Source organism: Lithobates pipiens, unplaced genomic scaffold (genome assembly GCF_037356315.1).
Source record: "Lithobates pipiens isolate NorthernLeopardFrog02 unplaced genomic scaffold, aLitPip1_a1.2 Scaffold_25, whole genome shotgun sequence".
In the NCBI taxonomy this organism is placed as follows: domain Eukaryota; kingdom Metazoa; phylum Chordata; class Amphibia; order Anura; family Ranidae; genus Lithobates; species Lithobates pipiens.
Window position 1 is genome coordinate 208,321,125 of NW_027507787.1, and position 19,588 is coordinate 208,340,712.

At 42.2% G+C, this 19,588-nt stretch overlaps 1 protein-coding gene across 1 annotated transcript in view; it reads right to left on the reverse strand.

The window, feature by feature from the left end:
* CUNH10orf90 (chromosome unknown C10orf90 homolog) overlaps window positions 1-19,588 on the reverse strand; it is a 323,122-nt gene that overhangs the window by 163,279 nt on the left and 140,255 nt on the right. Inside the window, exon 4 of the mRNA XM_077455509.1 lies at window positions 4,381-4,584. Coding sequence (XP_077311635.1) covers window positions 4,381-4,584 — 204 coding nt within the window. The remainder of the gene's footprint in view (window positions 1-4,380; window positions 4,585-19,588) is intronic.

Here is a 19,588-nt window from a genome sequence, read left to right on the forward strand (position 1 = left end):
CCTCTGCTGTGCCTTATGCTGTGCCTTATTCACAGGATAGTTGAGTGGCCCTGTCAATACTTCTGCTATATAAACTCCATTTACATGCAGGGGGAAATTAATGATCTTCCTGGATCTCTTGTAGCCAAAGCTCCCTAAGTTTTTGTAGTATTCAGTATCCAGACTTGAACTTCCAGTAGCATCGGTCCACCTGCAAGGGGTCTGGGAACACAGGGGGGTCTGAAAAGCAGGGACCTGACTGGGCACACAGGCCCATGGTATTCCTGTGTTCAAAATAAGAACGGGGGAGAGTTGATTCCAATTTTCACAGTTCCTGAGAATTTTACAAGGTTTTCATATGAAATATGGCAAATCAATAATGGTACTATCAAGATTCTCAGAAAAGGGATTTTTCTGAAAGTCTACAGTAAAACAAAATTCCATTGGTGTATGACTAGCAGTGCTTTCTTCTGTGTTTAAAAAGTCACCCTAATGTTCAGTTAGCATTACCCCACATGGGGCAATAACCACATAACCACAGGAAAACCAAATGGTTTGAGGGCAGTTTTGATTTCGCATGAATAACTTGAATCATCGCTTCTCTAATTCATCTTTGTGCATAATATGAGCTTCAGCTTATCCAGCTCTGTAAACTGTTTTTTTTTTTAACATTATCTCAGTTGTGCTGGTTGTAAAAAGTAATAATAAAAAGATGTATATGTAATATTTAAAATTTGCCAAATTAAACAAATTGATAATTTTGTTTGACCCTATGACGCACATAAGATATAATAAAATAAGACATTCTGTACAAATTTTAATAAAGTAGGTTTTAAATGTACCTCATAATTCACACATGTCTCAAGTAATTATGAAAACGTATGTATCTAAAGCCAAACCTTAGAGTTGGGAACAGGCAAAACCCTCTGTCAGCTTTTTATTATCCCTACAGGGGGAATTAACTGTCTTCATTTTTGAAGAAGAGAACTAAAAACAATGCTAATACCTAGTACACATGATGAGAAAAAAATGACGCTTTTCTAGTGATCGTCTGATAATCTGATCATTAGTACACAGCTTTCGGGGAGCCAATCACGACAGTTCATGTGAAAATATCTGAAGGGACAAGCATAAAAAAATGTTCTCCTACAATAACAGAACAAGCGATTTCTGTATAATATAAAAATCGTGAACAAGACCATGCAATGAAAGAATACATTACAATATAACAGAATACATCACTTCAGAATTTTTGTAGCTTTAATAACCTACTGGTTTTTAACTACTTGCCACCTGCGCTATAGCCAAAATACGGCTGTAGCGTGGGCCTTAATTGCTGAGAGGGCATCTATGAATGTCCTCCCGTGGCGCACACTGTGTTTACCGAGTCTATGAGACTCGGCTGATCACAGATCCAAGTAAGGGGTCGATCCTGGCCCCTTACCATGTGATCCGCTGTCAGGAAATGACGGCTGATCATGTGATGTGAACAGAAGCTCAGCAATCAAAAAAAAATTTCTCACGATGTCAGCGTGAGGGGAAAAAAAAGCAGATCACCGGCTTCTGTCAGAGGGACATCGGTCCCTCACTCAGAAAGCCGCAGCTGTGCCCACCAGTGTCACCTACCAGTGCCAACTGTGCCACCTACCAAGGTCACCTATCAATACCCACTAGTACCACCTACCAGTGCCCACAGTGCCACCCATCAATGCCCACCAGTGCTGCCAATTAATGCCCATCAGTGTCTAATAATCAGTGCCACAGATCAGTGCTGCCTATCAGTGTCACATACCAGTGCCTACCAGTGCCACCCATCAGTACCACCTATCAGTGTCCCTCAGTGCCATCCATCAGTGCAAACCATCAGTGCTCCCTCTCAGTGCCACCTATCAGTGCCGCCTCATCAGTGCCCATTAGTACCCTCTTATCAGTACCTATCAGTGCCCATCAGTGCAGCATCAACAGCGCACATCAGTGAAGGAGAAAAATTATCAGTTTTCAAAATTTTATAACAGCCTATGAAACAGTTTTGTGGGGGTTTTTTTCAAAATTTTGGTCACTTTTTGATTTATTTAGAAAAAAATAAAAAACCCAGCAGAAATTAAATACCACCAAAAGAAAGCTCTATCTGTGTGAAAAAAATGGCAAAATTTTAATTTGGGTGAACTGTAGTATGACCGCACAATTGTCATTCAAAGAGTGACAGCGCTGAAAGCTGAAAATTGGTCTGGGAAGCAAGGAGGTTTAAGTGTCCAGTAAGGCAGTGGTTAATATGAGACTAGCATCCAAAAAAACACAGACAATCGCTTATCTGCCTTATCCTGTGTACCAGGCTTAACTGATAATAGTAAGCAGAGACAGAGAGCAAAGGATGTTTTCAGCTCACATGTTTTCTGACATGATTATCTGGTATTTTTGTGCATTTAGTAAACAGATTTAAAAATACTTTTAATAGTATATTTGAAAAAAAAACAAGTGGAATAAAAAGAAGTATATTGTTTGGTTTTGCAAACACTTTAAAGTGATTGTAAAATGAAAAATAAATAAAAACCAAACCCTGTAAGACAAAGGCATCGTATTCATTATGAAATACTTACCTTAGATCAAAGCTGTTGTAGCAGCCCCCGCACACTGCTGTGACCGGCGACATGTCTCCTGGAGTTATTTTCGGGTTTGCGGGTTCCGTAGCTTTGATTGAGATGCGATGATGTCACTCTGGCGCATGGGTGCGGGAATACCCTGTCATGGCACTGGCCCTGAAGAAATGACACGAGCAGGCAGTTTCTTCAGTGCGCATGCACCAATGATGTTGGCGCAAGCGTATATGGTAAATATCTCCTAAACCGTGCAGGTCTAGGAAATATTTACAGTACCTACAGATAAGCCTTATTAAAGGCTTGCCTTTAGGTACAAGTGATGTAACTAGGTTTACAACCACTTCAATGTGGCTTAGCTATTACCAATATACACTATTTTACAATACGCAGCAGACTTGCTTTCCAGTATTTCTAAAGGAGGAAACCACCAGCTGTCAGTTGGGTCATTCTTTTTGCCTTCAGTTGCAGCTCAGAGCAACACAAGACATAAATAACAATTCCCTAAGTTTCTGTATCGACATAAGCATATATATAGAAATTTTGCACAGACATATACATTACACAAAGTAAAGTCACTGCAAATGTTAATGTTACAGGGTCTTCTTTTTAGGAAATGGTTGATGTCATACTGTGCAGATGACTACTAAAAGCTAAAATCTTCAGAGTATTTAATAGTGATCATCGATACAATAAATAAAAGTATTTTTTTTCTGGTTTAGAGTATAATGAGAAACCTGTATTGTAAAAATAGCTGCTACTGACTACTTTTTTTTTTAAAGAAATGCCTCTTTTCTGTATGTCATAATGGTCATCTTTCTTGAATGTTTTCTGAATTACTAAACAAGAATAAGTATTCAAGTCAGGCCTTCTGCATTTCACTAGTACCGCTTACTTATTCCATGTCATGGACAGGAAGCATTGAAGCAACAGGCAACTAGCATTTTTATAGGGAGGTCAGTAGTGGCATTCCCTATTTTACTCTTATGCTGCGTACACACGATCGGAATTTCGGGCCGCAAAAGACAGATGAGAGTTTTTCGTCGGAAAATGCGACCGTATGTATGCTCCATCGGTCTTTTGCTGGCAGAATTCCAGCCAGCAAAAGATTGAGAGCATGATCTAAATTTTTGCAGTCGGGAAAAGTTCCTACCCAAAAATGCGATCGTCTGTGGCAATTCCGACGTGCAAAATTCCTACGCATGCTCGGAAACAATTCGACGCATGCTCAGAAGCATTGAACATTTTCTCAGCTCGTCGTAGTGTTGTACGTCACCACGTTCTCGACTGTCATAATTTCAGCAAACTTTTGCGTGACCGTGTGTATGCAAGGCAAACTTGAGTGGAATCCCGTCGGAAAAGCCGTCATATCTTTTTCCGATGAGAAATCCGATCGCGTGTACGCGGCGTTAGTGCAGGTTTCTTTTAAAGTGGTTATAAAGGTAAAAGTTTATTTTTTCTTACCTTAATGCATTCTCTGCACTACAGTAAAAAAAACATTTTGAGTGCAACTCCTCTCGCAGCCCCCCAAACTAGTCACCTGAGCCAGATCTCGGTCTAGCGCTGTGCATGCAGCCCAGCTCAAAAGTGACCCCGTATGAGTGCTCCCATGGGAAATGGTTTCCTTGGGGGGCACTCAGCAGGGGGAGGAGCGAGAAGCACCAGCGGGGGACCCGAAAAGAGGAGGGTAGAGGAGGATTGATGACCATTGCACAGAACAAATAAGAATAATATGTTTATTTGAATTTTTTTTTAAATGTAACCTTTAAAAAAAACTTTAATAACAAAATATCATTTAGCATCTTACCTTTAACTAAGATCTTTTCCTTCTGCAAGTTCTGTTTATTGTGCTCTAGGTTTGTAATTTGTTTCCCAAATATGAAGTTAAATGTTGTTACGGTTGGCCTCTCTGGCCCAAGGTTACTGGCGTCCTTTGGCGGGCAGTCCTTTTGCAAATAAATCTCACAAACTGGATGGGAATTCTGCTTGAGTGTCTGCGACAAACCAAAGGCTGAAGAAATAAAAGTTTATGGTTAGTCTTAGTGAGGCTGTAAAAGAAAGTGTTTTTATATGTGGAGGGATATGAATCTGCCCTTATTATCACACTGGAAGAACACAGTATTTAGCATATCTTCTGTGTAAATACTGTAGAGTGAATGTTTTTTTTTTTTTTCTTGAAATCAGATGATGTGGATAAATGTACCAGCTCTGTGCTACAGGCATGGACCCTGTCAATAGAACATTGTAGGTTCCTGGGTTTACTACACAGGGACGGTTGTATCTCTGCTTATTTGTGATGTTCATGAATGCTTAGAACATTCTCATACTAAATTGGTTTAAAAGATCATTGCACTAAAAACTAAATAGTTTTTTCTTCTAAATGCTAAAGAGTTAAATCACCACCAGTTTCACATGTCTCACAGGGACTCTTTTGATGGGATCTCTGCAATGGAGTTTAAGGGTCAGCATACCTGTTGTATCCCTCATGAAGGCTTCCATTTAGCCATTTTTTTGCTATATATTATGGATGATATAACAGGAGGCATTAAGACACACAAATATAAGAGGAAGGCGTTAGGACACAAATACAGTGCCTTGAACAAGTATTAGGAAAATAATAAATGGTTTTCAAATTTTTTTACAAAATAAATATCTGAAAAGTGTGGCGTGCATTTGTATCCAGCCCCCCCTGAGTCAATACTTTGTAGAACCACCATTTCACTGCATTTACATCTGCAAGTCTTTTTGGGGATGTCGCTTTGCACATCTATAAAGTGAAATTTTTGCCCATTCTTCTTTGAAAAATAGCTCAAGCTCTTTCAGATTGGATGGAGAGCGTCTGTGAACAGCAATTTTCAAGTCTTGCCACAGATTGTCAATTGGATCTAGGTCTGGTCTTTGACTAGGACATTCTAAAACATGAATATGCTTTGATCTTGTCAGAAACCATGACATTAGACCGAGACAGACGTACAGTTAAATCACACTTGCTTAAAGAGGAAGTAAACTCTCCCACTCTGATGCTTCTTTTCATTTAGTCCCTTATAATAAGTAATTATCAGACTATAGCCACTGTTATCCAGCCCAAATTGCATATTACTTACTGTTTAAAGAAACTTTAAAAAACTTGTTTCCAGGGGTTAGGCAGCACCATCTTAAGTATTGTTTTCTGAGTCCACAGTGGAGTGTATTTCTGCCCTTACATTGAGCACTTCCTGTACTGTTAACCAAGCCTCCTTCTCAATCCAACGTTTCTATGGCAACCCTGCTTCCCTTTTCATAGCTTACTTGTTTACTTCATAGTATTTACTTGTGCCGATGTCTAATGTTTCCCTTTGTCAGACTTATCAGCTTCAGCTGATAAGACTGCAGTAATGGCCAAGTTTAGACTATATGTCATGTCACACGGTCACATGGTGTGTAAGAGGAAGCTCTGAGTGATTATCAGAGTTCAGTGTTGTGCCGTAGGAAGTCCTGATAACAGATAGATAAGACATAGAGAGTGTGCCTTAAACCAGGGGAGATCTGGGCATGCTAAGTGGCTTCATTCTACAGAACAACAAGGATTACAACAATACTAAGCAAGTAAGGTGATATCTACAAGCAGTGTTCATTAGGATTTTTTATGCTGATTTACATGGGACAAAGTTGTGGGGGAGGGTTTACAACCACTTTAATAAAAATAAATAGAACAATACATAGGCTAAACATAGCCAGAGTTCAGGACCCAGAATGGCTAGTCAGACAAGCCAAACAGCAGGAAGCCGGAGATGAGCATAATAAAACAGAAAGCAGGATTTGGAGCCAGAAGGGATGTCAGTCAAGCAAGTATTTTAACAGGAAGGCAGGACAGCGTCTCTGTGATGTTGACTAAAACGAAGGCAGAGATCCTCTGGGCTGGATGGCTTAAGTAGGCATGATTGACAAGCAGGATATCATCAACGGCTGAGTACCTGTGGAGAGATAGGAGCGGGCAATTAGCCTACAGCTGAGCAACCAGTTCAGAGATGGAAGGGCTGAGCCCAACCCTGACAGTTCTAAACCATTCTATTGTAGCTCTGGCTGTTATGTTTAGGGTCGCTGTCCTGCTGAAAGGTGAACCTCCACCCCAGTCTCAAGTCTTTTGCAGACTCTAACAGGTTTTCTTCTATGATTGCCCTGTATTCCCATCAACTCAGACAAGCTTCCCGGTCCCTGCCGAAGAAAGGCATCCCTACAACATGATGCTGCCACTACCATGTTTCATGGTGGGGATGGTGTGTTCAGGGTGATGTGCAGTGTTTGTTTTCCGCCACACATAGCGTTTTGCTTTTAGGTCAAAAAATTAAATTTTGGTCTCATCTTACTAGAGTACCTTCTTCCACTGTGTCCACTTGCTGAGTCCCCCACATGGCTTCTCGCAAACTGCAATTGGAACTCCTTATCTATTTATTTCAACAATGGCTTTCTTCTTGCCACTCTTCCATAAAGGCCAGATTTGTGGAATGCACAACTAATAGTTGTCCTGTGGACAGATTCTCCCACCTGAACTAAGGATCTCTTCAGCTCCTCCAGAGTTACCATGGGCCTCTTGGCTGCTTCTCTGATTAATACTCTCCTTGCCCGACCTGTCCGTTTAGGTGGATGGTAGGTTTGCAGTTGTGTCATACTCTTTCCATTTTTGGATGGTGGATTGAACAGTGCTCCGTGAGATGTTCAAAGCTTGGGATATTTTTTTATAACCTAACCCTGCTTTAAACTTTTCCACAACTTTATCCCTTACCTGTCTGGTGTGTTCTTTGGCCTTCATGATACTGTTTGTTCACTAAGACCCCTTTAAAACGACTTTTCAGGCATTTTGACTCGAAAAATAGCTCCTGTAAAGTGCCTGAAAAACGCTTCTCATGCCATCCCAGTGTGAAAGCCCAAGTGCTTTCAAACTAGGGCGGTGCGCTTGCAGAACAGGAAAAAAGTTCTGCAAGCAGCATCTTCGCGGTGTATACACTGCTCCTGTCATTGAAATCAATGGGCAGCACTGCCAAAGCGCCTGCAAAGAGCTTCGGCATCGGTGCTTTGTGGGTGTTTTTTAACCCTTTTTTCAGCCACTTGCGGAGGTTAAAAGTGCCCCGCTAGCGGCCAAAAACAGATATAACATATATAAACATATATAACAGCGGTAAAGCGCTGCTAAAACTAGCAGTGCTTTACCGCTAATGCCTCCCCCCACCCCAGTGTGAAAGTAGCCTAAGGTTCTCTAACAAACCTCTGGGTTCTTCACCGAACAGCTGTATTTATACAGAGATTAAATTACACACAGGTGGACTCTATTTACTAATCAGGTGACTTCTGAAGGCAATTGGTTCCACTAGATTTTAGTTAGGGGTATCACAGTAAAGGGGGCTGAATACAAATGCACGCCACACTTTTCACATATTTATTTGTAAAAAAAAAATGAAAACCATTTATCATTTTCCTTCCACTTGACAATTATGTGCCACTTTGTGTTGGCCTATCACATAAAATACATTTACATTTTTGGTTGTAACATAACAAAATGGAAAATTTCAAGGGGCATGAATACTTTTTCAAGGCACTGTAAAGGGGGAAATAAGGTTTGGTGGACAGAAACAAAGCTTAGAATTATGGCAAGGAGAGCTTACTATTGAAGAAACCAAAACATATAGGAAACCAGGGGTTGACTTACTCTCTAATATAGAGAAGGAGATGAAACAATTTAGCATAGCGTAACTAGACTGCAGACTACATTAACCTATAGCCAAACCATGTTTTTATACAGTATGAAGTAAATGGAACAAAATAACTGAAAGTGGAGGCTCTATAATGGAGGATGACTATCATTCAGGTAAAAACATGTTGGTAGCAAATTCATGGTTTGTGCCCTTGGATCTTCATAGTTTGTAAAGTTTGAATGCGAAAGGAATCGTATTGGAGTAAGAATCTGGCCTTCTGACCACCCCTACAGGGTTTAAGGATGTGGTCAATTCTAAACAATTTGTTGCCATTCATCTGTGGTTTCACCGCTTGCTGGTTGGACAAGCAGGATGTCACTTTGCTGCTGCTTAGGTAAAATGTCAGTTGCCCCTTAGAGATTCTGTCACTCATGAGGGGTCACCAAAGACAGAATCACCGGTGTTCTATTGCTGTTTCTTGCAACTGGTGTTATTTACCAAGAACCACCAATCCGATATAAGCTTTCAAGTCAGATTGGTGCATGAGGGTAAGAATTGTGTCGATATAGCATAATATTATATATATATATATATATATATATTAGTGAAGTTTGGGGTTGTATAGCTCAAGTACGGCGCCTGCTAGTAAGTACAGTCCATGCCAGAAATTATCACTTAAAAAGTTACTAAACCCGCAACAGTAAAATCAGTCTTTATATGCAGTAAGGCTGGGTTCACACTGCTGCGGTGTACGAGATCGGATGTGATTCGCACCGCACTGCAGTGCAAATCACATCCGATCTCTGTGCGATGCAATTTCAGCCATACAGATAGTATGGCTGAATTCGCATCGCAACTAGCCCAAACTTGCACAGGACCCTTTTTTTGGTCCGCAGCTGAATCGGATCGCATGGGTGTTCACACCATGCGTTCCGATTCCTGTCCGAGTTTGCAGATCGCACTGCGATATGCGAACTGATTTGGGGGTGTCATTAACTTTTCACTGACACTCCCAGCAGTTCACATAGGGCAGTGTGAACTGCCGCCGGGAGGCATGCGATGCGGGAACCCGCAGCGGATTCGCAGCGTTCCCGCATCGCAGCAGTGTGAACCCAGCCTGAAGCATGCTTGTTATACTCACCGTTGAAGCTAAGAGGTTAATCCTCTGCATTGTGTAAAAAGGCTGTTTGATCCTGTCTTATCTGATCCTCCTCTTTTTCCACATTCCCTAATATATCTGCTGATATAACAGAGGCTAGAGGACAAGCTGCACATGCTCAGTTTGGTGTGTATTGCTAGAGAGGTTTCTTTTTTTCTTGGGAGAGTGCATGTGATCAGCACAGGACCAGTCAGCACTGTTCAGACAAAGGGTCAGGGGTCATGCATCCTTATAGCTCTAACCCGACACTAATAGAAGTCACAAGACTGCTCTAACTGCTGATGAAAAGGTATTTAGAAGTGTATAATTATTAAAGTAATTGCATTTCCATGTTCTGTGTACTGCGGGAGACCAGACATAGTGAATGCAGGGTCCTGGGTTTAGTAACACTGTAATGGCTTGTTGGCCAACTTTTATTAAAGACAGTAAGGGCAGCACAGTGGTGTAGTGGTTAGCACTTTCACCTAGCAGCAATAGGGTTGCTGGTTCAAATCCCAACCACGACACCATCTGCCTGGAGTTTGCATGTTCTCCCTGTGCCTGCGTGGGTTTCCTCCGGGTACTCCGGTTTCTTCCCACACTCCAAAGACATGCTGGTAGGTTAATTAGACCCTGTCAAAAAAAAAAAAAAAAGGCCATAATATGTATATGTCAATGTTGTATGTGTTGTAAGTGTGTTGGGACCCTATAGGTTAAAGGACCGCGTAAAAGCTGCAGATGGACACCGGTGGCAAGAAAGCGCCCTGAGGCAATTCAGTTCGCATAGGTTAACGCTATACAAGTCATTCATTCATTCAGTACAAAGTTTCAGAAAACAAAATCAAAGGGTTTCCCTCACAGAGGGTTTCCACTATTAACACAAAGTAACAGTAAATCCAACCTCCTGGCTTACACATGCAACAAAATAGTTATTCAGCCTCCAGGCTTATACCATCAGCACTCTGCTCTGACCTTACCCTTTAGGCCCTTTGTCTGCCTCTCACAGTCAGTCTTCATACACACTCTGTGTTTACATAATTTGCAGATGACTCCTGGTAGCGATGTCCTCTGTCTGGTGTGGGTGGAGCCCAGAACTATGTTCATGTCTCTACAAAAAGGTCTGCACACATCTGTGCAATCAGTGTACTGGCTGTTCACAAACTCTGCACCCAGGACTGGAGATTTCATCCCACCTGGATAGCTAAGAAATCTCCAGGCTCCAGGTCTCTAAACCACGAGTAAACTGAAAAGCCAGTTTCCTCCTAATTAAGCAAAGCCCCTGGAGTCAATATCACCTCAGTAGGGCATTGTTCTGCCACAATATATACAGTTAGGTCCATATATATTTGGACACAGGCACAATTTTCATACTTTTTGCTCTGTATGCCACAAGAATAAAATGAAAACAAAACAATCCAAATTAATTTGAAGTGCAGGAGTTCAGCTTTAATTCAAGGGGTTGAACATAATTATCAAGTACAGACCATTTTTATACACAGTCCCCCCATTTTCAAATGTAATTGGACAAATTAATATAATCATAAATAAAATGTTTATTTTTAATATTTTGTTGAGAATCCTTTACTGGCAATGACTGTCTGAAGTCTGGAGCCCATGGACATTACGAAAGACTGGGTTTCCTCCTTTCTGATGCTTTGCCAGGCTCTAATGCCGCGTATACACGATCGGAATTCTTGCCGGAAAAAGCTCTGATGGTTTTCCCGACGGAATTCGGCTCAAGCTGTCTTGCCTACACACGGTCACATCAAATTCCGATCATTTGAAATGCCGTGACATACGACATGACTAGAAAAAGGAAGTTCAATAGTCAGTAGCCAATAGCTTCAGTCTCGTAGTTGAATCTGAGCATGCGTGATTTTTGGCGTGTCGGAATTGCATACACACGATCGGAATTACTGATAGAAAATTGAGAACATGCTATAAATTTTTGTCTGGCGGAAATTTGGACAGCTAAATTCCGATGGAGCATACACATGGTCGCATTTTCCGATGAAAAGCTCTCATCGGTCCTTTTCTGTCCAGAATTCCGATCATGTGTATACGCTGCATAACTGTAGCTGCTTTCAGTTGTTCTTTGTTTGTGGGTCTTTCTGCCTTCAGCAATTGAAATGCATGCTCAATTGAATTGCGATCAGGTGATTGACTTGGCCATTACAGAATATTCCACTTCTTTTCATTCTAAAGCTCCTGGGTTGCAGTATGATTTGGATCATTGTCCATCTGTACTGTAAAGCACTACCTAATCAACTTTGCTGCATTTGGCTGCATCTGTGCTGACAGTATATCTCTAAACACTGCATCATCAATAAACACCAATGACCAAGTTCCACTGAAATCCATGCATGCCCATACCATCACACTGCCTCCACTACCACGTTTTACAGATGATGTTGTGTGCTTTGGATCATGAGCTGTTCTAAGCCTTCTCTACACTTTTTTCTTCCCCTCAATCTTATTTTTATCCATCCAAAGAATGCTTTTCCAGAACTGGTCTGGCTCTTTTAGATGTTTTTGGTAAAGTCAAATTTGGCTCTTCTATTCTTCAGGCTTATGAATGGTTGGCACCTTGTGGTGAACTCTCTGTATTTGCTCTCGTGAAGTCTTCTTTTGATTGTAGACTTTGACAATGATACGCCCAATTCCTGGAGAGTGTCCTTCACTTGTCTGGATGTTGTGACTGGGTTTTACTTTACCATAGAGAGGATCCTGCGATCATCCACCACTGTTGTCTTTTTTATGTTGCAGAGCTCACCAGTGCTTTCTTCTTTCCTCAGAATGTACCAATCTGTTGATTTGGCCACTCCTAATGTTGCTGATATCACACCTGGCCATGAAACAGCTTTTGATTTAATTGTCCTATTACTTTTGGTCCCTTGAAAAAGGGGGTGGCTATTCTTAAGAGCTGTAATGTCTAAACCCTTCCTCCGATTTGGATGTACATACCCTCATAAACCTGAGAGTGTGGACTTTCAGCAAATATCCATTAGATAATGATAGCTTAAACATGTTTTGGTAAATAACTAAAAAATCTAAAATTGTGTCCAAATATATATTGATCCAACTGTATGTGTACGGTATATACATATATACACACACACTTGACTAAAATTTACTTCTTATACACCTCCATGTGAAAAGTTTAGCATGACCATATATACTGTACCATGATGCATACCTTTCAGCATGTCATTTAGTTTGCCTGTATTCCTATTTTCTGCTGTTGGACTAGCCTACATGTTTCAGTCTAATTTGTCTCTCAGATTTATCCCTCTAATTTTGTTTATTTTATTGTGTTTTCCAGTCCTCTGAGATTTGTGATCAGTAGGAAAAACAAGTTTGTCACCCCCAATGTGAATAATTCTTGTGCCGGTGACTGTTGTTATGCTAACTTGTATAGGGTCTATGCAGATGGATTGTCACTTGTTTAGATTAAACCTTTTACCAGTGCAGGACACATGTAAGCGATCTTGCAGATGCTATGATTAGCTATTAAGGAGATGGCACTGTAAAAATCCATACCAATACACCAGACAAGTCTCCCTTATTTTCAGGGTTTTTCGAGTTTTGACCCTATGAATGCCATCTAAATGGTAGATGAACTCCAGGTAAACAGCAAAATACTCAGATAAAATACACATGGGGGCTTTTTTACCTTTCAAAGAATTTGCCCACCCTGTCCTGAGATTTACTCAGCTCTGGCACACAGCACAGTTTTCATAAACTACAAAAAAAAATTTTTTATGGTTGAATATAATATGGTTGAAGTTCTGCCTACTTTCTTTTAGGGTCTGATACCACTATTTGGAACCATTATAAAGACTATTAATTTGCACTTTTACAATCCATCTTTGGTTGAGTGGCGGGCGCATTAAACCTTCTTTTAATTAAGGGGTCTCACCATCTGCTAAATGGAACAGTGAGCTTGGCTGGAGGCGGATCACTGTTTTCACGTGGTGTAAAAGGGGTAATATGGCAAGGGCACTTTGGATTTGATTTGCACTATTTACACAAAACTTTTGTGATTAAATTAATGTTCATGATAATTTCATTTGATTTAATTTATTATATTATTATAACACTATGGGCTTGATTTACTAAAACTGGAGAGTACAAATTCTAGTGCAGCTCTTCATAGAAATCAATCAGTTTCCATTTTTTTTGTCAAAGCTTAATTGCACAAGCTGAAGTTAGAAGCTGATTGGCTACCATGCACAGCTGCACCAGATTTTGCACTCTCCAATTTTAGTAAATCAACCCCTATATGTGTTTTGTCCTCTTTCCTCCATTAGGTATGACTTTAACTGTTGAGACACTTATTCTACACCATATTTTCCCTTTGATGAAGGGCAAGCTTAGAATGACCCCACGATACTAAGAGGTCTCACCATATGGTAGGCAGGTGAAAAGTTTTAGTGGTGGATACGTGCTATTTTTATGGATTCTGCATAGAAACATTGCAAATGATTGGACACAATTTTAGATTTTTTTGGGGGATTTACATTTTTTAAAGATTGGTTACTTTATTATATAGTGACAGTGCTATACAATCTGTTTTAAAGTATTAACAGATATCTATTCGGGGCACTGCCATGCACCATAGCCCGTTTTTTGCATTACCGCCATGCACAGTTGTTATTCCGGTTTATGAGCCTGTTGATGTGTTAAAGGTCTTACTAAACCCACAACTGTAAAATCAGTCTGTATATGCAGTAAAGCATGCCTGTTATATTCACTGTGGAACCTAATGGGTTAATTCTGTGCATTGTGTAAAAAGGTAGTTTGATCCTGTCTTCTCTGATCTTCCCTTTCTTCCACAGTCCCCAATCCATCTCCTGATAATACAGAGCCTTGGGGGCACTCTGCAGATGCTTAGTTTGGTGTGTATTGTTGGAGGTTTTTTTTTTGGGGGGAAGGTGCATGTGATCGGCACAGGGCCAATTATCATTGTCCAGACAGAGGGTCAGGGGTCATACAGCCTCATAGAACAGTCAGAAGAGAATGAAAACTCCTCCTACAAGCTTTAACGAGTGCTCGGCCGTATACTGATTGAAGTCACAAGACTGCTATATACTGCTGATGAGAAAAGGTATTTAGCAGTTTATAGTTACAAAAATAATTGCATTTCCATGTTCTGTGTACTGTGGGAGACCAGATATAGTGAATGCAGGTTCTGGATTTAGTAACATTTTAAAGAGGAGCTCCAGCCCCCCCCCCCCCCTCCCCACCAAAAAAAAATAAAAGTCAGCAACTACCAATACTGTAGCTGCTGACTTTTAATATAAGGACACTTACCTGTCCAGGGTTCCCGCGATGTCGGCACCCCAGATGATTTTTCAATCGTCTCTTGGGTGCTGCTGCCGCCATTTCTTGTAGGGGAAAATGAAGGTGAAGCCTTGTGGCTTCATAGCTGTTTCTCTACTGCGCATGTGCGAAGCACGCTGTGCTTTGTGAATGGCCCGGCAGTGGGGGAAGGAGGAGGGGTGCAGAACTTCCGGGGGACCTTCCCGCAGCAAATTGGAAGTAGGGATTGGTACTTGTCAAAAACAGGTACCTGCTCCCCCCTCCACCAAAGGTACAAAATGTGTAACTGGAGGTTGAGAGGTAGCAGACAAGCATGGTTTTCCCTTTTTGGTTGGAGCTCCGCATTAATCACAGTGCACCTCTTTTGTAGTTAATATCTTATTGGTCATCACAATTCCATATTCTGATACATATTCACCCCCCACTGTAAAGTGAACCGCAGCACCAAGAGCACGCATGTTCCACAGTGAAATCATGCAGCACAGAGACCGTGATCCCAGAGGAAACTGCTTAGAGTAGAAAAGGTTTAGAACTTCTGTGAGGAGTTTGCTGCTTCCTGTGTACCTGCTGTGAAGATATTTTCTTACTTTCTGTATGGTTACTGGGACAGGAAATTAGTAGAATCTCTTTAAAAGAGCGACAGGTAACACCCCGTCAGGTTTGGTTTTGTGGCCTGTCCCACTGACCTCCTCCCATGACACTTTCAGCCTGTCCTGCTGCCCCCCTTTCACCTGGCTGCCCCCTCCTGTCACGCTGCTCTTCTCCTGTGACACTCCCCCCTCCTGTCCCACTTCCACCTCCTAACCCACTGCCCCCACCTGTCCCCCTGCTCCCTTCCAGTCCCACTTCCCCCTTCTGTGGTAGGGGGAGATGGGACTGGAGGAGGAGGAGGACATGGGATGGAGGACATTTGACTGGAGGAGGAGGACATGGGATGGATGACATGGAACTGGAGGAGGTGGACATGGGATGGAGGAGATGGGATTGCAGGAGGACAAAGAAGACACGGGATAGAGAATATGGGATGGAGAAGGAGGAGGACGTGGGATGGCCAGTGGGTGGATTCGATGGGACAGCCAGTGGGCGGGCCCTGGGGAATGCTGGTGGTCAGGCTGGGGGCGGGAGGGAGGCAGGCCTAAAGCTGTCTAAGAGACCCCACCATTTCTGATGGCTGCCCTGCCTTTGGGATGTGGTGGCATGGGAGATTTGCATCATGGATGCCTAGCCTACCATTCTGCAGCAACTGCGTGATGTTATCGAATATGAATCAAAATCTCTGAGGAATGTTTCCAACGCCTTGTTGAATTTATGCCATAAAGAATTAAGACAGTTCTGAAGGCAGAAGGGGGTCCAGCCTGGAACTAGAAGGGTGTACCTAATAAAGCGGCTGGTGAGTGTATATATATATTGCAACAGAACTAGCATGCAGCCTAAAATTCATGGAAAATCAGTTTGTGTAAAGCATCTCATCTAGATATCCTATTTTGTGGAATGCATGTAGTAAGCAAGCATGGAATATTTTACGATGGACTCAGAAAGTTGTTTTTTAACCCATGAATGATGGAGTTGTGCATAACCATCAACTGTGATCACAGATTAAAAGAGAAATCTTAGCTTGCTGAACAACTAAGGTGCATCCTGGGAGCAGCTGTCAATCTTGTGTGTGTTCATTCTGTGGCAGGTACAAGAGGAGCAGGTGCAAGTGCAGCACTTCACATTATTCTATTACTCACAGTCAGAAGAAACTTCTTGCTTGTCAATAAAATATATAGCCTTTAGCTTACAGATTGTTTTCCCTTTAATATGTTACAGTATGGGGAAAGCATCATTCTTTACACAAGCAGGCTTGTTCCAAATAAAAGGCACAGTGCAGTAACCCATTGCTAACCCTTGTTTCTCCAGGAGAGGTAAGCAGGCTAATTCTGCCCACTGCCGCTGTGCTGATAATACATAATAATATATGTGCTAAGGCTATTTGATTTAGCTTAAAGCAAACCTGTACCTAGTTGCAAATTAAATGTACAGTACATCCCAAAAGTATTCATAGCGCTTCACGTTTTCCACATTTTGTTAAGTTACAGCCTTATTCCAAAATGGATTCAATTCATTATTTTCCTCAAAATTCTACAAACAATATCCCATAATGACAAAGTAAAAGAAGTTTGTTTAAAATCTTTGCAAATTTATTGAAAATAAATGCGTAGAATCTTATGGTTGAAAAGTTGGTCAACTGAAGTGGCATGCAAAAAGCCCCTGGCTGGTTTTCATTTTCGTGGTGATAAGCTGTTTGGGGATGATTTGGACAAATATAGACAAAAAATATCAAGCAGGAAAAGTACCCTTTTGCCAAAAAGAGTAAACGTCCCTCATTTAAATGGGCTCTTTCTACAGTGCGACGGCCTCCACCGTCAGGTTCAAGAGGTAAACCTCAGGGACAAAAGAAATCCTTGGGGAGGAAACCCACAAGACAGAACGCTAATGCCTCTTTATGAAGGGGCACCCCCCCTCGTTTGAGTGGGGGGAAGACTTCTGCAGTTCTTAAGGGTCTGGCAGGTAGAATTTCGAGACAGATGGGTGGTCTCCACAATAGCTCTGGTCCCCATGGAAGAGCAGGGGTTGGGGTTTTATTCAAACCTTTTCATGGTGCCAAAATCAAATGGAGATGTAAGACCCATTCTAGAGCTCAAAGATCTAAACTTCACTCTTTTCGCATGGAATCAATCCGATCAGTAGTCTCCATTCTACAAGAAGGAGAACTTCAGGCATCAATCGACATCAAGGATGCATACCTGCAGGTACCTATTTTCCCCTCTCACCAGAAATATCTGCGCTTCGAAGTAGAAAAACGTCATTTCCAGTTTGTAGCCTTGCCTTTCGGTTATAGCTACTGCGCCTCGGGTGTTTTCCAAACTTCTGGCCCTTCCTCTGGCCAGATTAAGGATTCAAGGTATAACGATAATAGCATCCCTACACGACCGGCTCTTGATTGACCGGTCGGTAGCCTGCTTGGACCAAAGCATGGTCACCACAGTGAACTACCTAGAATACCTAGGTTGGGTCCTCAACCTAGAGAAATCTTCTTTAAAGAAGATTAGAGTACTGGGGTCTGGTTATAGATACAGCCCAAAAGAGGGTGTTTTTACCCCAGGCAAAAATCTGCGCCATAAAGGTGCTGGTTCAGGTGGTCAGGGCAAAGAAGGGTCCTTCTATTCACCTTTGTATGAGGTTGTTGGGGAAGATGGTGGCTCATTTGAAGCAGTTCCCTATGCTCAGTTTCATTTGAGACTGCTGCAAAACAGTATCCTGTTGGCCTAGAATAAGAAGATCCAAGCACTAGACTTTCCAAAGCGTTTGTCGCCAAAAGTGTGCCAGAGCCTCAGTTGGTGGAGGATATCCGAGAATCTACAGAAGGGGAAATCCTTCTTACCAGTGACCTGGAAGATGGTAACAACAGATCCCAGCCTTTCAGATTAGAGAGCAGTCCTGGAAGAGGCATCTGTCCAAGGGAAATGATCCAGAACCGAAAGGACCTTGCCCTTCAACATTCTAGAGATTCGGGCAGCATACCACCCTAAGGGCCTGGACATTCAGGTTGTGGAATTCTCCTGTCAGGATTCAATCCGACAATGCCACAGCAGGGTCTTATATCAATCACCAAGGGGGAACCAGAAGTCAGGCAGCCCAGGGAGAGGTAAACCATATCCTAACCCCGGGCGGAAAAGCATGTGCTGTGCATATCGGCAAGCTTCATTCCAGGGGTAGAGAACTGGCAGGCGGACTACTTAAGTTGCCAGCAGTTGTTCCCGGGGGAATGGTCCCTTCCCCCTGACATCTTCCTGGCTATATGCCAAAGATGGGGGATCCCGGACGTAGATCTGTTTGCGTCCAGGTTCAACAACAAAGTCAACAACTTTGTGCCAAGAACAAGGCATCCACTCGCATGTGGAACAGATGCGTTGGTGACCCAATGGGATCAGTTCTCACCGATTTATGCATTCCCTCCTATTCTGCTGCTACCTCGATTTCTTTGCAGGATCAAGTGGGAAAGGAAGTCTGTAGTTCTTGTGGCCCCCAGCATGGCCCAGAAGATCATGGAATGCAGAAATAGTAAAGATGGTGGTAGGGGCCCCATGGACACTACCACCACATACAGGCCTGCTATCGCAGGGACCAGTGTTCCATCTTACTTTACAAATGCTAAATTTAATGGTTTGGCTATTGAAACCCACATTGTAAAGAATTGAGGGCTTTCAGGCTCAGTGATATCTACTTTGATTAATACAAGGAAGCTAGCTTCCAGAGTCATTTATTATAGAGTCTGGAAGGCATATGTTTCCTGGTGTGAATCCAGGGGCTGGCATCCTAGAAAGTATGCCATAGGTAGAATTCTTGCCTTTTTGGAAATGGGGTTAGAGATTAAACTGGCCTTGAGTACTATCAAGGGCTAGCATCTCGGCCTTATCGGTATTGTTTCAACGTCCGCTTGCTTCACATTCTTTGGTCTGAAGCTTTGTACAGGGGGTAATATGGCTTAATCCATTGGTTAGAGCACCCTCAAACCCTTGGGATTTGAATTTAGTTCTGTCTGCATTACAGAAACAGCCTTTTGAGCCAATATGACATATTCCCTTGGTCCTTTTGGCAAAGAAGCTAGTTTTTCTGGTAGCCGCCAGCAGCGCACACGATGGCACGGGGGCAATTTTAAATGGACATACCTGTACGCCAATTTGCCTGCCTGTGCCATTCTGCCGACGTACATCGTCGCGCGCCGGTCGGGAAGCTCGAGTGTGGATGCCTGGAAGTAAGGGTTTGGCTCCCTCTAGTGACCACTGAACCTTTACCAGGATCTTTCTTTCTTTTAAAAAGCAAACAACTATGCATTGTGG